The sequence below is a fragment of the Anas acuta genome, chromosome 6 (assembly GCF_963932015.1).
Source record: "Anas acuta chromosome 6, bAnaAcu1.1, whole genome shotgun sequence".
In the NCBI taxonomy this organism is placed as follows: domain Eukaryota; kingdom Metazoa; phylum Chordata; class Aves; order Anseriformes; family Anatidae; genus Anas; species Anas acuta.
This window is the reverse complement of record NC_088984.1, coordinates 1450639-1473775: the sequence shown is the minus strand read 5'-3', so window position 1 is coordinate 1473775 and position 23137 is coordinate 1450639. Positions and strand designations below refer to the sequence as shown.

General features: G+C 45.1%; 1 protein-coding gene across 7 annotated transcripts in view; it reads left to right on the top strand.

The window, feature by feature from the left end:
- Positions 1 to 22789, top strand: part of GALNT13 (polypeptide N-acetylgalactosaminyltransferase 13) — a 109995-nt gene extending 87206 nt beyond the window's left edge. For all 7 annotated transcript variants that reach the window (XM_068686907.1, XM_068686910.1, XM_068686908.1 and 4 more), the window contains 3 exons: positions 2125 to 2223; positions 9696 to 9830; positions 18990 to 22789. In XM_068686907.1, the coding sequence (XP_068543008.1) occupies positions 2125 to 2223; positions 9696 to 9830; positions 18990 to 19130 (375 nt within the window). In that variant the 3' untranslated portion in view covers positions 19131 to 22789. The remainder of the gene's footprint in view (positions 1 to 2124; positions 2224 to 9695; positions 9831 to 18989) is intronic.
- Positions 22790 to 23137: the final 348 nt, after the last annotated feature.

Here is a 23137-nt window from a genome sequence, read left to right as displayed (position 1 = left end):
TAAGCAGTAAGCGCACTGTGCACATTGCGGAACCACTGGGAAGGTGAAGTGGCTTTGGAGAAAGGAATAAAATGCTTGTGTGCATTCTCTGGGTCTTATTCACCTTTTATTTTGAGCAGATTATATATATGCTAAATCTTTTTTAAGGGGTATGGCTGTTATGAAAGTGTTCACCATTAAAAATCCATCTTTTAAATTGAGCTGTGTATCGGAAAAACTGGGTTTGTGATGAATATTTTCAAATGGTTAAATAATGTGGAATGGTTGAAAAAGCTTTCCATCATCATTTATCACTTATATGTAGAATAGAAGGTAAGCTTCTTTTTGCCCCCCTTCTTTTTCTCTCTTTTTTTTTTTTAATTGAAATGTGTTTGTTCATTGATAGTGTTTTCTGTCGAGGCTGCCTGGAGCTGAATATCACAGACATTGCTAATAATCTGATGATTTGAGTACTACCAAGAACCAAAGGCTCTTTAAAATTCAGATAATTTGCTGTTAAAAATATTCTATTGAGTTGTATCTAAGCTGACTTCTGAAAGCTCTTGAATGCTTTGATTTAAAGGTAGCTACTGATAGAATAGCAATCAAAGGAGCAAATGGCTTTATTGCATCCAGGAAAGTAATTTGCTATTGAAACTTGCAATTGTAGTGAAAAATAAAAGCCGCAGTAGGGTTTTGAGTTTAACTATGACAAAATAAAGTGAAACATGGGTTTACAGCAAGGAAAGAACTCATCTAACAAGTGTCAAATAATACGGATTTGTACAATATTGTCAGACTGGAAAATAAAAGTATGAGGAAGTAATACAATAGTTATTAAAACACCTTATTTTTAACAACACAGCCTCAGTTTCTATGGAAACAGGCATTCAGGCAGGATCTATGAATTAAAACTCATGCTTGACGATTGCAGCCGCCGCCTGCCAGTTGAGCAGGAAAGTGGATTTTTACACCTAAAACTCCAGTCCCCTAATCAGCAGTATTGGAGAATTTTAAAATCATCTGAGGTGTATTCTCAGAGTACTTTTCCTCTCTCCCAGCAGTGAATTGAAATATGAGTGTTGCTTTTAGAAACTAAGTGCACAGTTTTAAAATGAAATTTCCCGTGTGGAGCTGTACGGGACTAAAGTTCTTCGGTGGCTGGTGCAGCTTTTTCATCGGAGACTTGCCAGGCAGATCCTGCAGACTGCCAGGTCTTCCTCTGCAACTAAATTTTCCCTTCAGTTAGAACAGAACCCATATGCAGTTACTGTGCTAGATTTGAGTTTCCTAGATGAGCAAAAATCTGCCTCAGACAGGGCATAAGCTTTTGGCAAAATGTGGTGAATGCTGAATATGCTTTTTCTGTATTTTACTCGTATCACATTGTAAGGGAATAGAATGTAAATGCAAGACAATAATTTTGTAAAGCTGAGACATGATAATCATGGAGGGGTTTTCAAGTCACTTTTCATTTTAGCCCTCTGTTTTAATGAATCAAGGGATTGCAAAAAATTACCTTTCTCATGAAAACACTTGACTGTCTATTTCAACAAAAAGGTGATTTAAGAAAAAGAGGCTTGACTGCAGCTTTTCATGGAAATGAGTTGGAGAAAATTGAAGTAGCTCTGTAAGATGTGAAACAAACATTTTTTGCCAGGACAAAGATGGAGTTTGGGTAGTTCCCTCATTTACCCACTGGTCAGAATTGGGATAATGTCCAATTATTCCAATCAATCGCGTAATTTCAGAGTACAGCTCACACCAGTTTTGCCAAAGCACCGGGGCCCACGGCATGTCTTGACCTTCCTCCCATTAGCAAGAAGATCACCGCTTTTCCATTGCTAAGCGTATTTCATCTGTTAACAAAACAGCACAGGGCACTGGGTGAGATTCGGCTTGAATGCCGTTCATCCTCTCACTTAATATGTAATTTTAAAACTCATTATGGTTTTTGTAATTATTTCGTATTCTTTTGGGAGTGTGACATATTTACCAATTGCAAGTTGAAATGCATTCATTTAGCTGAATGCATAGATAATGTACTTTTTCCTGCAGCTCACAGTTATGTAATTTTTTCTGTGCAAATATGGCATTTAGAGACATACTTTTTTTACAGAACGTTTCATCTCTTTTTTTCTTCAGATCAGGAATGTTGACACCAACCAGTGCTTAGACAACATGGGCCGCAAGGAAAATGAGAAAGTGGGCATCTTCAACTGCCATGGCATGGGAGGCAATCAGGTAAAAAAGAAATAAAAAATAAATGTTAAAAAAATATTTTTTGTACAGTAAATGCTTCAATCTGCTGCTGTGTAACCATGGGCAAAATAGTTTAAAAAAAAAAAAAAAAGGAAAAACTGGTTGGAATTCTCCCGGAGTAATACAGGAGCTGCAGTTTCACCTGTCAGCGTTCCTTTCCCTCTGCAGAAACAAGTTTCCATGCATCTTGCTTCAGGCAGGGGGTTTGTGCTGGGTGCCTGTGATGTGTTCATGCTGGAGACACGTGGGCCCTCGGGCACCGCAGCGCAGAGGTGGCTGTGCTGCATCACTACAAAAAGGAACTGCAGCAATTAGCAAATGTATTGATGGAAGTTCCAAACTTTCTGAGATTTTGAGCTTCCTAAAAGCTTTAAAATACTCAGGAAGCCACTGTTTCAAGTAACAGCTGCCCATTTGGAACACATACTGGTTCATGTCCATAGGTCCTGCATTTGTAGGTCCAGAGAAGTATCTGAGTGAAGACATTGAATTCATTCCTCTTATTTAGAGTGCAGATCCTAAAGAATCCCTAACCAATGGTAAACCAAACTCTTCTTTCTGAGCCTTCCTATGCCAATATATCACCAAAAAAAAAAAAAAGAAAAAGAAAAAATGGATCCAGTCTCCTTTATACTTCTCACATCAACCAAAATCCGCAGGTAAAAGGGCTGTGTACACCTGCTGAGGGGACACAGGGACACTTCCCCTGCATTTGTGTGAACAAGGAGCACTATCTGTGATCTGGTGGAGGTTTTGTGAGGAGTGTCTGACCTACATGCGGAGCATTATTCATGCGTTAGAGCTCACACACAACTCCCATTAAAAGTTATCTCTATTAACTTCTGTTATAATGAGAAATTAGAGCTGAGCTAAGTCATGTAAATGCTGGGGGCGGGGGGGCTGTACGGTTACAAAAATAGCTGAGGAACAAAACTCCTTCAGAATGAAAATGAAGCAAAAATAATACCTAGCTCGTTAGAGCCGAGCAAGATGCATGTGTGCTATCCAGCTGGAGGCACAGGCAAATATCTCATGGCTCCCAAAGTGGTTTAAAGGACTTGAGGATAAGAAGATTCTAAAAATATGAATTTCTTTAAAAAAAAAAATGAAGAAAAATGGTGTACATTGAGTGAGGCCCCTCATTTAGGAATTGTTTTGAGATTACAAAACAATTTTTGAGGATTCCTCGTTGTGTTGGCATGGGCATTTCTGATGGCCATATTCCAGTCACCAGGTCACGGCTGAGTTAGGAGTACTGATAGCCCCCAAAATAAATACTGCAAAAATCTAATGCAGTAAAATGTGATCTTAGAACTGTTTTCTTTGCTTTATGTGGAAAATAAATGCAAATGTCCTCAAGATCCTGCCTTCAAATCGGCTGCAGCGGGGACAGGGCTTTAATGGCAGGAATATGAGGTTTGGGCATCGAGGCATCGCTCTCCCAGCACGGTGAGCTGCTGGCTTCGTGGCATTTTAGAGGAAATTCATTCCCTTCACTGGCCTGGCACTGGGCAAAGCAGGCTCCTGTTTTTCCTGCCTGCAATCATCCCGATGGGGCGATGGTTAGGCTTTTGCTGCGTTGCCATGGCAATGGCATCTCCTCCCGGGGATGTTTTTCGGGGCGCTGAGCACAGCAGCCATCCCGCAGGTCCCAAGGCACCCACATGGGTTTCCACGTGGGTTCCCACACAGATTCCCATGCAGGTTCCTACATGGGTTTCCCTGCAGGTTCCCCTGCATGCATCAGGGCTGTGCTGGGCAGCGAGGGGCTGTGGCACCATTCTGAAGAACAGACAAAGCTACAAACAGGTCCCCATCGTCCTGCATTTCCCTTAACGAGAAGCTTCACATCAGCCAGAGCCCCACCGAAGTGACGGTCTGGGGGATTTTTGCCATTTTCCGTGCAAATGGGGAGCATTTTGTCGGGAACTATTTCGAGTGAGTGGGGAATTGCGTCCACCAGGGGTTTGCTCAGTGGTACCGTGCCTGGGGCAGCTGCGTGGTGTTTTATAGGGTTTAGTAAGCAGGCAAGGCCAGCACCGCTCCCTTCTGGTACAGAAAGTTCAGGCTCAGTACTCACTGACAATTAAAAAAGACAAAGACAAAAGCCCACACTTGTTAGAGTTTTTTTTCCCCCAGCTCTACATAATAAGTCTTTCAGAAACTGTTCTGTTTCACAGATTTTTCATAGATTTTTCATTTTTCCCCATTCACAGTAAACGTAGGTATTTTCAACGCCTCTCAAACGTGAGCACTTTGCCAACCGGCCACCTGCAGCCTGGCCGTGCAGGGAGCGCTGCATGCGTAAACACAGCGCCCGGTAGAGGTTTCATGAGTGCAGTGCTTTGATTTTACTTCATACCTTAAATAAATGCTAGGTTTCTTAAATGGTTGCCGGGAGGTAGCTTAGCCGCCCTTCTTGGCTTTTCCTGCCTTTCTCACCTTTGGTAATCCCCTGTTTTCCCCGATTTTGATCTGTGTGTAGCTTCTCGTCCTCTGAACAAAACCATCATGAGCAAAACTAATTATTTCTGATATTTGGCTAGTCCGTTTTGCTGATAGATGATTTCCCTTGCAGACTTTACATCATTCTTATGTACCGATGTTATAAAGCTCTGGGCAGGAACTGTCTGACACTCTGGATTTGCTCAGGGTGCAGCACAGCGGAGCGCTCGGTGATCTCCAGCACAATCATAATAACTATGATTAACAGGGAACAAAGGAGCAGTGCCTGGCTGTTAAATAACAGCAGCTTTTGTTTAACGCAGTCAGAATGAGAATAGTGACTTATTTTTAGAGTCTACGTGAAAACTGAATTGCTTCTTCTTTAAATTGGCAGAAATAGTCCCCAGGGAATGGAGGAAAACTAGCACTGGATGTATAAATCGCAGCAGTGAAGCCTGGGTAGCTAAGGTGCAGGAGAGGAGCTAGGAAGCGTGAATTCGGGGGGATGCTGCTGGGGAGGAAGGGGGAGAGATGCCTCGGAAAGGCTTTGAGAAATGCTTTGCACTAACAGCTTGTGTTCGGATGTGTAGGGAGCCATCCATTACGAAGTGACAGCAGCCTGAGAAACAAAACCAGACCTACAAAGCAAACAAGCCAGCCACAGCCCTGCCACCCCCGTGGAGCCAAAAGTCAGCTTTTGTTGCGGTTTTTGTGCAAACTGCTGAATGCACTTGAAACCCCCGTGCAGTAACAGCGGTTAGGGAAGGACAAAAGATTCCCTGGTGGAGGACAAAGGGCTGGGTATGGGGAAGCTGTGTTTGCCGCTCACACAAAGAGGTGATTCCACGTGTGTTTTCCCAGTGCCATCTTCTGAATGTGACAAAAAGGCAGTTTCTTAGCAACCTGGGAAGCTGTTTCCTGCGGCACAGCTCCGCTGTGGCTGTCCCTGTCTCCAGCAGGCGCTGGCAGCCAGCTCTCTTTTCTGCGATTTTATTCATTCTTTCGTGCTCGGACCATTTAATGGAGCTGCAAGTACTGATTTCAGGCTATGATAGCTGGTGGTAATTACAGTGTTGTCTTGGTCTGTGGGCCCGAGCACCAGGATAAATGAATTCTTGGCAGTGGTGGCTGGAGGCAGAGGGAGCAGCGGAATAATTTTTGTATGAGCTTTCCCACGCGAGCAAGGCGATTCTGGCTTGGCAGCATTGATGCCACCGACTGCTGCAGGTGACTGTCTGTGGGACGAGACGAGTTGCTTTCATGCCACCGAGGATCATCACCTAGCCTGCTTTTTAGGGATAAAAGTTGTCACTGCTTCCAAGCGTGCTGCAGCCCCACAAACAGCAGCGAGCTGTTCTGGTGCCCTGAGCTGGGCACGCATGCAGACAGCATCTGTAGGTTAGGTTTATACCTCCCTGGTGGGACACGCTGCCTGGGCAGGTTGGTTTGGTGGTTGTTGAGATATCAGGTGCCTTTAAGGTACCAAAGACCAAAGCCTGCTGCTTACATCATCTGGAATTAAAATAGGGCCGGACCCATCCAGTCCCAAAGCCTCCAGAGGATGGGCTGGCCTGCACACCCACAGCACCTCCATGGAAAGCTGGGCTCATGGCAAGGGGCTCTCCTGTCTCACCCTGCAAAGTGTTGTGTGAAATACACTATTTAATTAGCGGTAAGATGCGGCGTATTGTTCCTCAGCCGCTATTTTTGCACGGTGGCATTAATATAATTATATCTATAATTAATATGGATGTTAGTAAAATGGTGGCCTGATAATTTTACATTGTCTTAATTAGCATTCATTTTTCTTTCTGAAGACTGCGTGTTTTGCAAATCCATCTTCTGTAATTGTTAATTCAGACATCGCTTACACTTTCAAAAGATATAATGGAGCAGTGTATTGCAATTATCAAAGAAGAGAGGAAAAAGAAAGAGGCAAATGGAAATACGTTACAAAATCCAAGTATTTGCTTTCCATAAAGCACAGAAGAAAACATCTGCTATGGCTCTGAGGCTAGAAGAAAGTGTCTGATGCAAATATGTTTACTGTATAAAAACACAGCACAAATAAGTTGAAAATCAAAGTAGAAGTTGCTTCAGGATAAATGCTGCTGGATAAATCTCTTAATAATTAGCATGGTAAAAGATAAACTATCTGCACAGTGTGTGCGTGGAAGTACATGAGAGATGCCTGCGACCAAATTCTGCTGTTTCAACTGAAAAATACTTTGTGCTGCAAATGTTATCAGTGATTTTCAGATTAATAGAAAACTTGGCCTTTTTTTTTTTTTGTTCCCCTTAGATCATGACAACAAGCAAATAATTCTGGCATTTTACCATTGAGTAAGGTTTTTGGTTGAAAGTGCTTAAAAGAACAAACAAAGCCCCCCAAAATGCTTCTTGTGTTGGATATTGATTATGGTAACATGGGAGCCGAACAGCTGCTTCAGATTAATGGTTGCTTTAACCCAGGCCTTCAATATTTAAACTACATGACATGTTTCCCTGCCCAGCCTGGTCCTGCGCCAGTTTTGACCAAGGATTATTTGTAAGGATGTGACAGATTGGAGCTGAATGCTGAGCGCTGCATTTGGTACGAGCAGCACCACGGGAAAAGCAGGGAATGTTTTACTTAGAAATAAAATATGTCTAGGGGGGATAGATATCTCTCCCAACATACAGGTGTATGTTTTTCAATAGATGCAGATGTTGCAGACTAATAGGAGCACCAATAGCATTTTTGTCCTAACTTAGGTTACTTGTTAATTTATCTCAAATTACCATTTCTTGACTTCTGTGCTTGTTATTCAGAAAATAATAATAATTCAAAACAATGGACTGAAGGTGGAGTTTCTGAGGTCATGAAGAATGATTGAGGAAAGTTGCTTTTGCTGTTACTGTGTTTTATTCTGAGAAGAATTTTCAGGTGACGGTGTAAATGAGAAGTTCACGAACAGATAAGTATTTCTTTCCCAAACCTTCAGATGTTGCTGTTGGTCCTGAACATGGACTGCTCTTGTACCTCTTTCAAAGAAACCTTTTCAAAATGATACTCGTGTCTCTTCCTTGGTTAGCCCTCAGCTACAAGTTTTCTTTCCTAAATACTTCTGGGAGGTAAAAAAATGAGATGTGTGGTACCTGTAGTTAGCTCTCAGCACATCGGCAAGCACTGACAAAGCTGATGTCTGCAAAATAGAGGAGAAGTCATATGATATTTTTAAAGGCCATGGAATTGCTTTTGTACACAGAAAATGGAGGGAAGGGCAATGTGTATTTAAACACTAACATGTTTGAACACTAACTGGCATTTCTGATGTAGACCCAGCTCACCTCTTTCCAAAGGACGCTGTGCTTCAGATTATGATCTCAGCAGAGCACTCATAGCTTGGTATTTAAAAATCTCCTCCCTCTTGAGAAAGGCCTGTCTGAGTACTGGCCTGTGTCTAACGTGTTTTTAAGTGAAAGCAACACTTCGAGAACCTCAGGTTTGATGTCAGTGATTTATCGCTGGGTGAATAAACGCAAAAGGCAGCTGGTACTTTACTGTACCTGTGGATCCTAGGTTTTCATCCAGACAAGTCACTGGTGAGTCGTGAATAAGAAATAATAAAAAATGGAAAGACGGCTGATCCTAGCGGCCCGTTGCTTTCCCACCTTTGTCTTGCTGCTGTGAGCCGACAGCTCCGCAGCTTTCTTTGCATGCTTGTTTCGTATTCCGTGATCTAAATGATTTATCTGAACCTCCAACTTCAAAATACTCGCCTCTATTCCCTCGGCTGCTTTATGCAGTAGATAAATTCTACAGGTGATTTAGGGAGAATTATCTTCACTGGCCCACCACTGCCAAGTGCCACGTTTCCAAGTGACACGGAATCCTCCGCCCTCAGCTTCCTGCGCTGAGGTTGTCATTTGCTGCCTGATTGATTCTTATTCCTCGAGTACAATTAATTTTTTTTCACCGAAAGTCTCAATGGATAGGCACTCCCTGGGGCACTGCAGTGCTTGTGGTTCAGAGTTCAGCCTCGGCTCTTTTAATTAGTCTGCAGGCCTTTTGCGAGAGGAATAGGTTTTACAGAAACAGTGAAATTGCAAGGAATTGTTGTGTATGTGCAGATGTTGTATTCAGCTGTCTTTTACCTCTTTTACCTCTGTTAATTGAAGCATTGCTGCACACGTGAGCATTTTACATAGTGCTGACAACGCTGTTTCTCAGCTGTATGTTTCCATACAGGTTTATACTCATCAGAACCTGAATGGGACATCACAATCTTACTATTTGTCGTGGTATTTATCAGTCTTATCGGCTGCAGACTCTCTCCTATTTCTCTGCTTGTTTAGGTGCAGAGATGCTGCAGTGGTGCTGAGGTGCTGGAGGCAGTTTGTAACGGGGGGGCTGAGACTCTGCTCCCTGGCCTCCTGGTGCTGAGGACATGGAACAGGGGAAGATAATTTGCTTTTTTGCAAATAAAAGGATTTTTTGAAGTTTCTGTGCTGTGGCAGCCAGCGTTGTGGTGGTTTTGAGCAGTGGGTTGGAAGCATGGAGATGCTCTGAGTGTGTGCAGGCTTTAGATAACCCTTGGTACCAAAAGTTCAGGTCAGTGCTAGGAGGAGCATTTAGTTTCAGCAGGCTCCAATTCTCCAGATGCTGGGGTCTGCTGGCCAGTAGAGCATGTAAGCCACGCTCACAATTGCATCCTGCTGAAAACTTCTCTGATGAAGTCTTAGCTCTGTTTCTCCTCTGCATCTCCCCAGGAGGCCGAGTGGTTGCTGGCTTTAAATCTCATCAAATTTCTTTTCCTAAACACAATACTCCTTTTCTTATGTACAACAGACTCACAATTAGAGAACCTTGCATGAAATGCTTAGGAAATGCAAGACACCACCTCAGTGTTGGGAGAAGAAAGTCATTTTTCTTCACCGGAGTAGAAATTTTGTGTATTATGAACCAGCAATTTTTTAGGACCGTGTTTTGCTGATGCTTTGTCACCTCAGACAATTTCTCTTTCCAGGTATTTTCCTACACGGCTGACAAGGAGATTCGCACGGACGACTTGTGCTTGGACGTGTCGCGGCTGAACGGCCCGGTCACCATGCTCAAGTGCCACCACATGCGGGGGAACCAGCTCTGGGAGTACGACGCAGAGGTACCAGGGCTGCGGGGCTGGGGCCGGCTGGGTTTTTCACAGGAAAACTCAATTTGTCCCTGTGCCCCTGGGATCTCCCGCAGTAGGGCAAACTCAGGAGTGAGAAATAACGCTGTTGCCTGACTGGTGTTCACATATTTCCACATTTATCTTCAGAGGGGTGGGAAGGTCAAACTATCACTGCTTTAGGAAGCTCCTTTCTAGTAGCTGCCACTTCTATGCATCTAATAAAATTAAAAAAATATATAGAAAGAACCATTTTTTTTATTTATTTTTTTTTAATATAAATGAACTAGAAAGCAAGATTTTTTTTTCTAAGTTACAGTTTCTCAAGTGTGTTTCTTCTATCACTTGAAGATTATTGACTTTGGATTTTTAAGTTGTTTAATCATTTTCCGTATACCAGCCACCTATTTAGCTGGGCACTGCAGTGGGATGGGACGTGGCTTTCTCTGGGTTTTGAAAGGCAGAGCAGGTGGTAGAAATTTGGTGACTTATGGAGAAATTGCAAAATTAATAGAAAATACATGCAAGCATCTCAGTATTTGACGGTGGAATTAATTATTTTTAAGTGCAACAGGAAACAGCTGATGAAAATGCAAACAAAGTAATTCCAAGTTTTTGCTTTAAGACGTGAATGTGAGTTCTGCACAGTGAGGTTCACACAAAGGTATTAGCATTTTTTTCCGGATAGGACCTTTCTAACGTATTATATTAAGGAAAAAAGCACACAGGCCTGCTGTTGCATAACCCTGAACTGCCAAGTAGCAAAATGACAATGCTGGTTATCCCCGAGGTGCAATGTGCTTTCTAAGGTTTGAGACATTCTTGATTTTAACAGCTGAATTTAAGCCAATCTTCTCTTCAGTAAAGAAGACGATTTTTCTTCTTACACAAAATGCGTGACTATTTTGGTAATTGTAAGTGTTTTTGAGGTTGTTCATGCCAGCAATTAACACTGGGGATTTAAGATCATGTAACTTCCTTCGTTTTATTCCTGTCAGCAGATGGTGGTGGATTTTTGCCCAGTGCTAGATCGCTTTAAAGGGAAGCGAGGAAGGCTTGGGCTGGGTCTCGTGCTGACACCCAGCACAAGAATTCACTCCTGCCTGTAGCACAGCAGGATCCCAGTGGTGGGCATGGGTCTCTCTTTTCCAGAGTAACAGCATCAGTCACCCTAAAATACCGGGTTATCAGACTATTCAGTTGGCCTATTTCAAGTTTGTCTCAGAAATACCTTAAAGGATGAGTTTGGAATGTTGCACAAACACTGAATTTTTTGCTTTTTTTGAATATTGCTGTTTACGTGCTTAAGCTAAGCGAGGCCAGGTCCCCTGGTGCAGCACGGGAGGCAAGCTGTGTGCCAGCCCTCGGCCAAAATCTGCAGTCCCAGGGAGCGCTCGTGCACCACGTCCACCAACTTCTGCAGGTACCAGGCGCTGGTCGATGGATGCTCCAAAGCCCAGGACAAGGTTTCTCACAAAATGCTCCTTCCACTACCACCAGCATAGACAGCAATCTCTCCTGATAGGGAATTGTACTGCCAGTTGCTTTTCTTTGGGTATTTAGGGCACAAACTACACAAAATGGATTTCCACAGTGAGCAGTTTTAGCGCTGGCCGCCCGATGCCCGCAGTTAGGCAGCTCTGCTGTTCGGAGCTTAAAAATAACAACTTCGTTTTGGCTTAATTCCATGACAGCAGAGCTAGAAAATCCTGCACAGCTAGAACAGTACTGCCTTTAAGTCCATATGGTCTTTTAAGAACTATTTGCAACATTTCTCAGAAACAGCTGCTTTCATTGTTCTGTAGGAAAAGATGGATTTCTTTCAACCCATTTTGCTCTCCTGTACTTTTTAACTCTGGGAACTTGCTATCTTCCTCTCTTAGTTTAATATTACAGACCCTCAGTGGAAAATTTCTCTGTAGCTGTGCAAAAACGACATCGACCGTTAGATGGAGCTCATAAAAAAGAAATACGCTGAGTTTTGTGCTCAGATCTTACGTAAGGTATCTCAGAGGCAGCTGCTTCGCTGCCTCTCCTGGGTATAACCCGCAGCCCGCTGCACTGCGTGCCTTCCTATTTGCTTCCAGGAATAGTTCAGCTAACACATAATTTTACCCTGCCAACATTCAGGCTCAGCTTGCAAGCTTGCCCTGCGATGTGGGTGCTGCCTGCACATGTCGGTGCACGGACAGATGCTGGGTGGTGGTGGCCTGGCACGGGGACCATGGACAGAAGTGAGCCTGGGGAGGGGGCTTGGGGCTGGCTCTGCGGAGCCCCTGGCTGGGGCTGCATTAGGACTGCATTATGTATGGAAACAGGGAAACACCACACTGCCTGATCGCTGATATCCATTCATTTTTCCAGCCAAATCGCACTCATTTTGACATTTGTGTACTCAGGAGTTAAACTGAGATGATTTCTGGGTGTTGCACCATGGTGCAGGCAGTAGGGATCCCTCCTCCTGCTAACGGCATGCAGGAGTCAGGACTTGCTGGAAGTACAATGAGACACAAATAGTCATTAAAAGGAGGCATTTCTGATTATTTTTTTTTTTAATTTACACACTCTTTGATTTACATACTGTTATTAATTTTTGCATCATAATGTTCTAGTTTATTTTGAACTGTGGTATTTAAATATATATCTATATATAAATCATGAGACGCAAGGTTTTTCCATGTATTTATTTGTAGCTCAGTAATGCTAAGTTTCCCTTAGCTATGCCTTGCAGTTGTACTTCTTCAAAAACAAACAAAGAACCAAGAAGATTTAATGATGATGATGAGAAAGGGAAATCTCAAACATTTCCTGTGCATTTGTGAAGCTTTCAGATTTAGCTTAAAGCAAAGTATTCAGAAAGCCCCTTCTCTCATTTGGGCACCAAAAGTACCCACATTTGTGCAAAGTGCTTTTAAAACTTAAATAATTTGTACATTTTAATGCGGACTTGCTGAAAGAGAGGACAAGACCCCCAGTATTTGGGGTGAGAATCGAGGTACGCCGGCAGAGGGGACAGAAATTCGCTGCTGACCCCTACATCATCCCTGGGCATTTGCTTTCACGGGTGCAGGATTCACCCCGAGCTTTTCCAGTGCAGCAGGCAGCAAGAAGTGAAAGCACAAGGAGAGAGATCCCAAAGGGAATGAAGGAGAATTGAAATGTTCAGACGTGTAAGGAGTTTGAAGGAAGAGTTCAGGAGATCTGCTCTTGGGAATGAGTCATTGAGCAGCACAGATGGGGAGGCAGCGAGGTTTTCAGAAGTGTCTGATAACTTCAAAAAAAGGCTGCCCCTGTAAATTGTATTTTGATGGTACAAAAGATCACGATGAAGCATTATCAGTATCTTGTCGTGTATTATCAGCTCTAACTCATCTGATCACTGCATTTCAGGGAAACAATCAAATGGGAACAAACAGAAAGCATTGCATTATGTCTTAAAGAGTTATAATTACAGCGGTGTCTTTATGGCTTATATAAATAATGCAGGATTGGATGTCATTTGGGAAAAAAAAAAAAAAAAGACTACTGCTTTTAGATATGTTTTGGTTGGCAAAAGTAATTGTGATTGAGGAGGTACTAAATGCTGACAGATGGCCACAGGATGTCCCTGCAAAGAGGTCATTGAAGAGAAAGGCATGGTTTTAAAAATGGAAAAGATAGGTAGGTTACCTAGCTGGGAGGGGAGCATCGTGGTTCCCAACTGACAGCTCTCACCGTGGAGAGAGCAAACATTTAAGGTGGTGTTAGCAGGGATTATCGCCGTGTCACATAGCTAGATGAAAAGTCAAAGAGCTGAACTATTCTTGTGTTTTTCTCAAAAACAAACAAGCAAAAAAAATATTAAAAATTAGTTTTATGAGCTTTCTGCTTAATAGTCTCCAAAAGGAGAGTGGGAATGCACAAGCACGTATGGTCCAGATCAAAAACCTAAAGGAACGCTGAGAGAATTGGGCTTCTTAGTGCAAGTGATGCTTGAATCACAGCATCAGTGAAGATTTTGGGTGAGCTGCTCACAGCTGTGGGAAGGACCAAGGTACAGTGAGTGGTGGGAGCGCAGCAATATGTGGTCTGGGTGTCAGGTGCAGCTATAAACTATTTTGAACCAAGCTTAAAAGGCAACCTGATTTTCTTTGCAAAGCCCCAAATTAAAAGAATCACTATAAATAAAACATTATTTTTTATTCAATATATATATATAAAAAAAAGGAAGACTGTGCTGAAACAAAATAGTTTTCAATCCAGACATGGATATTTTTTTGATTTTGTTTTGTTTTCAGGTTGAGGGGCTGCAGGCCTGGCCCTGCAGGTCTCACAGGGTTGCCTGGCCCTGTTTTCCTATTGCTTCTTTCTTCAAGGCCCTTTTCGCTCAGCTTAATCCAACAGGGAAGATTACTTTAGGAATTACCTGTAGGAGACAAACAGAGAGTCCATATACACCAATATACTAATATTGGTGTAGTCTAAGAAGGAGTCCTTCTACGCACAGCCCAGTAGTGGATGCAGGTGGGATGTAAGGGAAGTCTTGCCTGTACAGGGCAGGAGCTGCCTCATTTCTCCTGCAAACTGGCTCTGAACGTTTCAAGCAAGAGTAGTTCACAGCGTTTTTAAACTGCAGAGATTTTTCTTTTTTTTTTTTTTTTTTTTTTTGTGAACGTGTTTACATCTTGGCAGGAAATTCATTTTGTTTGATTTTTTTTTTTTTTTTTTTAAATCCATTGCCTTCTATTATTGATTTTTAATGCTTTCATTTCCTGCTTCTTCAACAGCCCATTACAATTCCTGGCCCTTTTTCAAGCTGCCTATTTCATTGCCAGGGCGGCTGTATAAATCAGCTCCATCAATGGGATGTGTCAAGTTGGAATTTCTTAGCTTTCAAAGGCTTCCCATCAGCGTGTGTTTTATAACGTATTTGTAATGCGTAAGTGATCCTTGCTTTGGGATGGGGATGGGGGACGAGTAGAAGGTGTGGGAGGTGGAAAGCCCTGCAGAGTACAGCTGTGTCTGTGCTCACGGGACTGGGGAGCCCTGCGGTGTCTCCCCGCGACATCCAGGCCGATTTCAGTCTGTGCAGCATGGTGAACGCTTGTGACATATAACATATGCAAATGCTCTTAGGGGAGAAAAAAAAAAAAAAGTCCCATCTGATAGAAAATACTTTCATTTCTTCTCACATGAATAATGATGTCAGGATTCAATCTTGCATAATTGCTGTTATATTTGTCACTAAACATGACATCTGCGCAAAGCTGTTGGATTTGCATTCCCTGCAAGATGAAGGTCTTCGCAAAAAACGTGTCTTGAGTCACTGAATCCAATTTCCCTTTTTTTTTTTCCCCTGTCTGTCAGTATGCTGGTAAATGGGAATATAGCTTTGAGGTAAGTTTGGAAACAGCTGCAGCCCTGTGCCAAACCCTAGGGTAGAGCCTTGCTGCCTCTCTCCTCCTGCAGTGCTGCCTACAAGCGGCTCGTGTCGCGCCTCTCTAGCTAGGCTGCAGGTTGTCTGCGGTGTCAGGCTGCTGCTGTTTGTAGGGAGAACCAGTGTTCAAGTCCAATAACTCAGAAATATTTGCTGTTCTGCATCTCTCAAGCAAGTACAGGTCCTGTGTCTCTTTTTAAAATTATGCAACCCACTGGAGCTGCTGTAGTCAGGCTGGTATCTAACACAGCAGCTCATGGCCAATAATTCAAATTTTCCTTGAAATTGCAGTCTTAACAGAGAGTGTGAAAGGACTTACTCAGCTCCTTGAAAGTGAGTATGGAAGACATCACAGGTTTTTTATTACTTTCTTAGAAGGGTGTGTTTAATAAAATGAGAAAGAGTGGACAAATGGTCTCGTACTTCCTTAGTGCAGATATTCCACAGTCAGTGCTCGCTCTGGTTACCCAAGCTGACCGTGCTGTCTCGTCTACCAGAGCAAACAGTCTGGTCACATTGCCAAAGGAATGCTTAATACTAATTATACACGTGTGAAGAACCTGCTAAATTTAGGCATTAAGTGTAATATAGACATGCAACATAGAGAGATCATCACTTCCAGAAGTAATTTCTGTAATTTCTGTACCCCTGCTTTCCTTTAAAAATCACAGACAGAAGTGAGCAGGAAGCAATAACACGTAATGAAGGGAAAACAAGCATCAGTGTTCATGCGGATCACTCAAAGTGACATTGTAAGGATATTTGCTCTTGATATTTTTAGTGGCCTCTTTACATGTGCTTTACTTTCTCCCTTAGCAAAGAAAAAAAGGCTGAAGCGAGTGGTTCGTGCGAAGGTAGTTTCAATGAGAGGTCCAGCCCAAGACATCACCTCTGCCCCAGCCCTGTTATGTGAAGGGAAAGTCAAGATTAGAGGCTTGGGGGCAGGATTCAGAAGCTGGCCCCGTGGGCTTTGGCAGCACGGTTTGACAGCAGTGTTCACAGGCAGTCACCATCCATCAGCCCCCCGTGAGTGCTGCTTCTAGATTTAGCTGCTTCGCTGCTACGGACATCCAGTCAAAGTCTGCTGCTGCCCCCCTTGCTCTTGTCCTCGTGTTTGCTGGTTGTGCTCACCTTGGCCACCTTTCTGTCACGCAGACCCACACATTCCTGCACGTAATCACCCAGTCGTGCCTGACGCTCAGCAGGATAGAGGATGGCACCCACGGCCCCACCGTGGAGGCTTGCAACGGGAGCCCCTTGCAAACCTGGATGCTAAGGAACTACACACGGCTCGAAGTCTTTAGAAACATTTTCTACAGCCCCACTGACTATTTCCTTTAACAACCCGTTGGAGGTTGGTATCCAAACACATCTAATGCAAATACATCCAAGTGTAGCATGTACAGCAGGTATAACGTCTGATGATTTAAGCTGTTCGCAGAAAAATGCTTTTCTGTCTTCTGCCTATTTAATTCAACTAAATTCTGTTCTTGTTTCCAGAGATATATATGTATGATATATATGATATATAATATTATAATGATATATAATAGTGTATACATTTAGTGTTAGTTATTAATTATAACTGCTTTTAGATTATTTTAGCAGCCTTGAGCTATCTCTGTGATCTGTTTGTGACCATCACTGTTACTGTTTGTGATAGCTGAGGGTTTGATCCCCATCCCAAGACGTACAACTGATGCCAACTGCATGATATTTCTGAGACACATTCATTTTGAAAATTCCCAATTTTAAGTAACCCTCTTCTAGAGATATTAGTGTTGATCAGCAGACAATTCCAAAACATGAACGAGTCGAGGAATCAAAATGCCAGCCTCTGGTTTGCTTTCCTGGGTGGTTTCGCTGATGTCCACACATCATAACGGGGCGCAGTGGGACAGCACAGGTTCACAGTGCAGGTGGGGGCTGCTTTTCTCACCTCAAACTATGCTGCCTCCACATCTGAGAGCATCCCATTGAAACCAGAGTGCGTGTTGCTCTCCTTATGGGCATCTGAACAGCCCTACAGCCAGCTCCGCATCCATGCCTGTGGCCTCGTGGTGGAGTAAAATAAGAATTCAGGGCTGGCTTCTGTGAGTACCATACTGCCTAGTAATTAATTGTTTCCCAAGCAAACGAGACCTTTTTTTGTAATAGCACGAATAATGATAGAACACAGAAGGAAAAAAAAATATGAGACAGTTGAAAGTCCCAATGATATGGTAGCCTAGCATGAAATTATGCGCTGAATAGAAGGAAACAGCTGATGGAGGCAGCAGCAGCATTTTTAGCCTCGCTTGCGTTTCTGGTTATAGTGGAAAATGATAGCAGTTTAATTGCACTTAAAACAATATAAGTGAAGAATCAGTGATGCTTTGAGCGGTGCTATTTAGTAAACAAGCTACTTCGGTTAGCAGTGCTAATTCTTTCCTCGTAATTAGAGCAGAATGCCGTATATTCATCACTGGCTGCATGGCAAACGGCCCCTCGATGATTTCTTATGGTGTCTGTAGGCTTTTCTTGAAGAATTGTGTAATAGTTTGCTTTAAACTGAGGAGCCAGTCTCTGGGGATGAGCTAGGGACAGAATATCCATAACAGGTGGAGCTGCCGATGGCACAGTGCGAGCTGGGGCGCTGGTGGGGTGGGAGCATGGCTGTGGGCACCGTCCTTACAGGGCACAACCGTGGTTTTCTGAACCAAGGGCAGCAGCAAGCAGATGGTTGCTGTAGAAGTGTTGAGTCCATACTGAGTGTGCAAGACAGGCGGTGAGCGCGCATCGTGCAGCTGCTGGGCTATGCAGGGCGTGCTTGGGGAAGCCCTGCTGCCAGCCGTGCCCTGATCTCCAGCACAGGTAGCAGGGGACGTGGTGTTCCCATTCCTATGGTGGCAGCATGACACGGGGCATTGCCAAATGCCTTTGTGCCAAAGGTGCCTGAGGTACTGGGATTTTGTGTGCAAAACCCCAGATCAGCCCCAGAACAGGGATGCAGAGAACATCAGCTCCTCGGTTGCCAATGTGCCTGCCCAGTTTTGTCGAAGTCTACAACTTTCTGCTCAGCTTCCCTCGAACTCTTCATGTACATCCTCCCAGTGCTTTGGAGCAGAACATTGTTTCTGCCAAATATGTTCTGTTTCCTATTGTCCTCTCCCATTGCCCAGAAACACAGTGCCATGTAGAAAAAATTAAATAAATAAATAGAGGGGACGGGTGTCTGAAAGAAAAATGAATATATTGAAAATGGAAATGTTTTCACCTGTATGCTACTGTTAATATAATTCTAAGCAAATTTAAGTTTGCTTTAGTTTTCCATCAGCAATTATTTCTGCACTGGCCTGAAACGCATGCATGTTTGGGTTGTTGGAGCCTAAATCCTTTAACCCAAACCACTGTTGCTTTGAATTAGTATTTACTTGCACTTACTTTTGTACTTTTCTGTTGCGTTTATTTGTTTCTGGGGTCAGCAGCGGCACTCACTCCCCAGGCTTGACCACTCGAGAGAAGGTGAGCGGGGTTCCCCTCGGGGCAGCAGGGGGCACGTAGGGGTCTCAGAGCTTTGTGAATGGTAGCGGGGATGGGGCAGGGATGAGTGCTCGTCTCGTGGCTTGTGTAGTGCCTAGAATAGGACTCGCACAGCGCACAAATCCGTTCTCAGCAGTAGTGATGGTGCTCTCGCACCATCAGTAACGAAATAATGAACAAACAGTAATGAAGGCTCTCGCTTTTCTCTATTGCAGAAGCTCACCCTGAGGCACGTCAACAGCAACCAGTGTCTGGACGAGCCGTCGGAGGAGGACAAGATGGTGCCCACCATGCGGGAGTGCTCCGGGAGCCGATCCCAGCAGTGGCTGCTGCGCAACATGACCCTGGGCGCCTGAGCGGCCCGCCAGGGCTCTCCTCCTCCCCTCCTCCTGGCCAGAACAGAGGCCCCGGGTGGGCTTCCCTGGGGGCAGCCGGCCTCCACGTGCCCCTTTGGAACCCGTGACTGTTCGAAAGAAGCACGTGGGAGCCTGTGAGTGGCGGGACTTGTGGAGTTCTCGACGCAAGCGCGCTCAGAAATGTTTCGAGGGAAGCCTTGATGAACCTTTGTCAAAGAGGTGGGGAGGGAGGGTGTTTCCTGTGCGTGCCGGACACCGTGGCACAGTGTAAAATGCCTTACGAAGCTCACTGGCACTGGGAAGGATTCTGTCAGAGGCTTTATGGACTCTGTGTTTGGGCACTGGGCTGGGTTTGCTGTTCAGAGCTCGGTGGAGCGCTGCTCTGGAAGGGTGGCAGGGTCACCGTGCAGAGTGAGTGTTTGGTGCCTGGAAAACGTGGAATCCCGGCACACAGCGCTTGGAAAAGCAGCAAAACTGAGCAAAGAGCGCATCCAGAAACTGAAATTAAGTGAAACAACCGAAGAGACATTGGAACAATGCTAAGGAGGAGTGATGTGACTTGGTAACTCAGCTCAGTGCAAACTGAGATCGCCGCAGTGGGACCACAAATGGCTGGGGCCTCACACCTGGGAAGCTTCAGGGGGCTCTGCTGCCTCAGTGGCGGTACCAAAAACTGGCCCTCTGAGAGAAAAAAAAAAGGGGTGTTTGGCTGAAACCTGCCTGCAGCTGCTACCTTCGAGCATTACGTTCCTGCATCCCGTGTGAAACATCCCAGAGCGCTCAGCCGGGGACCCCGAGCCCAGCGGGCAGGACTGCGGGTCGGGTCCCAGCTCTGGCTCCAACAGAGATGGCAGATGCTTATTTATATTTTTTAAAAAATTGTGGCTTAATCCTTTTGTTTCATTAGCGTGGTTATTAAGAACATGCTGGTGACACGCAGTCGTGTTGGAGCACCACAGGAGCTGATGCCAGCCCGTGGGCAGGTATGGGGAAGTGTCCCCTCGCCTTGGTGGTGGGTCTGTTGGCCATGGCAGCAGAGATTTAGATCGTTATGGATTAATGTTCTCATATGTAGGTATTACAAATCCATGGGGCATCCATACTTTCTTGATACCTGTCATTAAATGAAAATTTGAAGCCTATTGAATTTGGAAAGTGATTGCTGTGCATGCACGGGAGCTCACAGGCCAACTCAGATGGGAGGCTTATCCCATCCAGCCTCCCTGCTCAGAGCAGGGTCAAGCACCTCCAATTCCCATCTTAAAATCCCCCCCCCAGATACACAACAGGGCTTAAAAGCTAGCAAAGCAGAAGAATATAATCTTGCTTCATGGGAAGAACACCACAAACAAGTGTAAACACCAACCTCCGTGCAGAAGTTTGCTTTAAATTTCCATCTCCATCCCCTTCCAAAGGGCTGTTACCAGGCGTGCAGCCACTGGGGCTGGCCGAGGATATACCCAGCCCCGGGGCTTTTCCTTGCCATTTCAGGAGCAAAAGTTGCGGGAGGTCCTGCAGCACCCAGGAGCATTATGGAGCGCACTCGGTGGTGCAGGCTCTGCTCCCCCAGCTGCACATGGCCACAGCCACGAAGCCTCTGGCACTGCTGCCCTCGGGTCTGGAGCTTTTGGAAGGCGGTGAGAGGTGCAGCCAGTCTGCAGCTGCCTAGGCTGGGGGTGCAACCCAAAAACAGTTGAAGAAAAGAGTATTTTTCTCCTTAGAATTACTACAAAGGCTGATGCAGAGTGTGTTCGCCCTTGGCTAGGTGCATTTACTTTGTTAGCCTGAGTGCAGCCGGCGTATCCGTGGATCTGTGGCTGGACTGCCGTGCACTGGCTGGAGAAAAGTAGAAGGGAAATATGGATTTGTTCTATCTGAGCAGCTTGTGAGTACCCCTGCTCCTGAGAATCCCAGTGGTGCTGCTGCAAGCCTTCAGCACGCTGGCAGGGTGGCCGGCGTCTGGCATTACGCTCAGACCTAGGAAAAAGCACCAAAGCACCTCTTAATTCAGTCACGGCGAGTATTTCCATCGGCTTCGAGGGATTGAATCCTGGATCTACCTCCTTTGTGCGAATGCAGAAGCCCTGGAAGCCCTTCCAGGAGAGCGTCCCGTACAGCTTGTTGTGCAGAACGAGGTGGTGGTGGTGTGCGGCACCTTAAATGCTGGTACAGCGCCAGGGATGACAAATTGCGTGATTTAATGAATGAATGTAGGTTACTGAGCACTTGGACCCAGTCCTTCCTCCAACCACTAAATTCCTGCATTGCCTTGGCAAAAAAATTGGCTAAAATCATTTGAAAGTGCTCCTTTGGTTGCCTCTCAGTGTCTGAGGTGCAAAGGGAAGCACTCAGAGCCACAAACCATGTCTGAAAAGCACTGATCTGTGTGTGGATCCCCACTTACAAAATGTCTTAGAAAGGCGTTGGGAGGGCTGGTTGCTATTTGCACAAAGTGTTTGAAATGAAGAGAACTCTCCAGATACTAAATGTGATTATTTATTGTTTTCACTGGAAAAAATGCTTCTGGTTCTTGTTTCTTTTGAGAATTGCTTTGATGAAACGAGCCAGCCGTAATGCAAGGTGGCATCAGCAAGGGGAGCATTTAGAAGAGCAAGGTGAGCCATAAGCACTGTACGCAGCAGTTTTGTTTGTGTCCCAGTGCCAGAGGTAGGAGAAACCAGGGACAGCCGAGAGCTGAACCAGCGAGGCGTCTGGGGCAGTCATGGGTGAGTTTCCTGCAAACACGTATTTCCCAGCCACAAGAAGGATTTCTTTCTTCCTTACACTCTAATAGGAAGAGTGTTTTGAAGAAAAACTGTGTACTTGGATGTCGAGTGGTATGTTCTGATTTTTTTATTTGCACCTTCTGGCTGCATCTCCCGTGGGTGCTGGGCAGAGCCTCCACCAGGCAGCTCTGTCCGGGTTCTGTTCAGAGCTGAACACTGCCCAGTTTGCCCATTTTGAACAGTCTGGGAGCCAAAAAGGAGCTCACGAGCACTGCTGAACACCACGACGTGCTGTGCTGTGCTGTGCTGTGCTGTGCTGTGCTGTGCTGTGCCAGCTCGCTGGAGACCTGCTCTGCCACAAGGGCTCTGGGGTTGTCCCCACAACCCCAAGCCCCCGGTGCCGTCCCCGCAGGATGTGCTGCACCCCCAAAGTGTGTCTGGTTTGCTGCCAGCACGAGCTGCCGCCGGGTCTGCTGGTGTCGGATGGGCACCTGCAGTGTGTCTTCACTCGCTTGTATGGCTTCCGTGCCACTGCTGCTTTCCCAGCGTTTGGTAACAACTCCAGCACCACCGCTCCGGTACGTTGTCACCCCCATTTATTCTTTTCCCCCAAGAGCACGCACTCGGGCCAGCTTGGCCGGGGGTCCCCTGGAAGACCTGAGGCATGGGGTCACCTGAGGAAGGTGGGGATCGTGCCGGGCGTTCGGTCAAGAGAGAAGACCGAGGGACAGGGGGTGGCTTTGGGGACTTGCTTACGAGTGCTCCTGATGAAGTGCTAGGAACATAAAATTTAAATTTGTAAAAGTAGATTGTGGATAAATAATTGCACATTTTAAATGTTGTAACGGTTATTCAATGGTCTACTGGTACTCTTTGCTGTACATTTCAATATTTATACATTTTTGTAGAATTAAAATATCCTGGTTTAGTTTTCTTCTGGTGCCTTCGTTTTTTTCTAGATGCACTTGGTCGTTATGTGGTCAAGTGTTACCACCTGCTAAAAATTAGACTTCCAGTGCTAAAAATCAGACTTCCCTGTTTCCACTTCCCCTGTTTCCATGTGCAGCTTTGGAAATCGTCAGGAGAGCCGTTCCCATCCCCATCCCCACCCCGGTGAGCAATGGGGGGTGAAGGCAGGAGCTGGGCACGTCGCTGTGGTCGTGTTCAGCAGCTCCTCAGGTTTGTCAGCTTGTTTTCCTCAGCTCCTCAGGAGTTTCTTTCTTTCAGTTACGTCTTGAATCCTGAAACGGGTAAGTTGCAGTAAGACGGGGGGAGAGGATC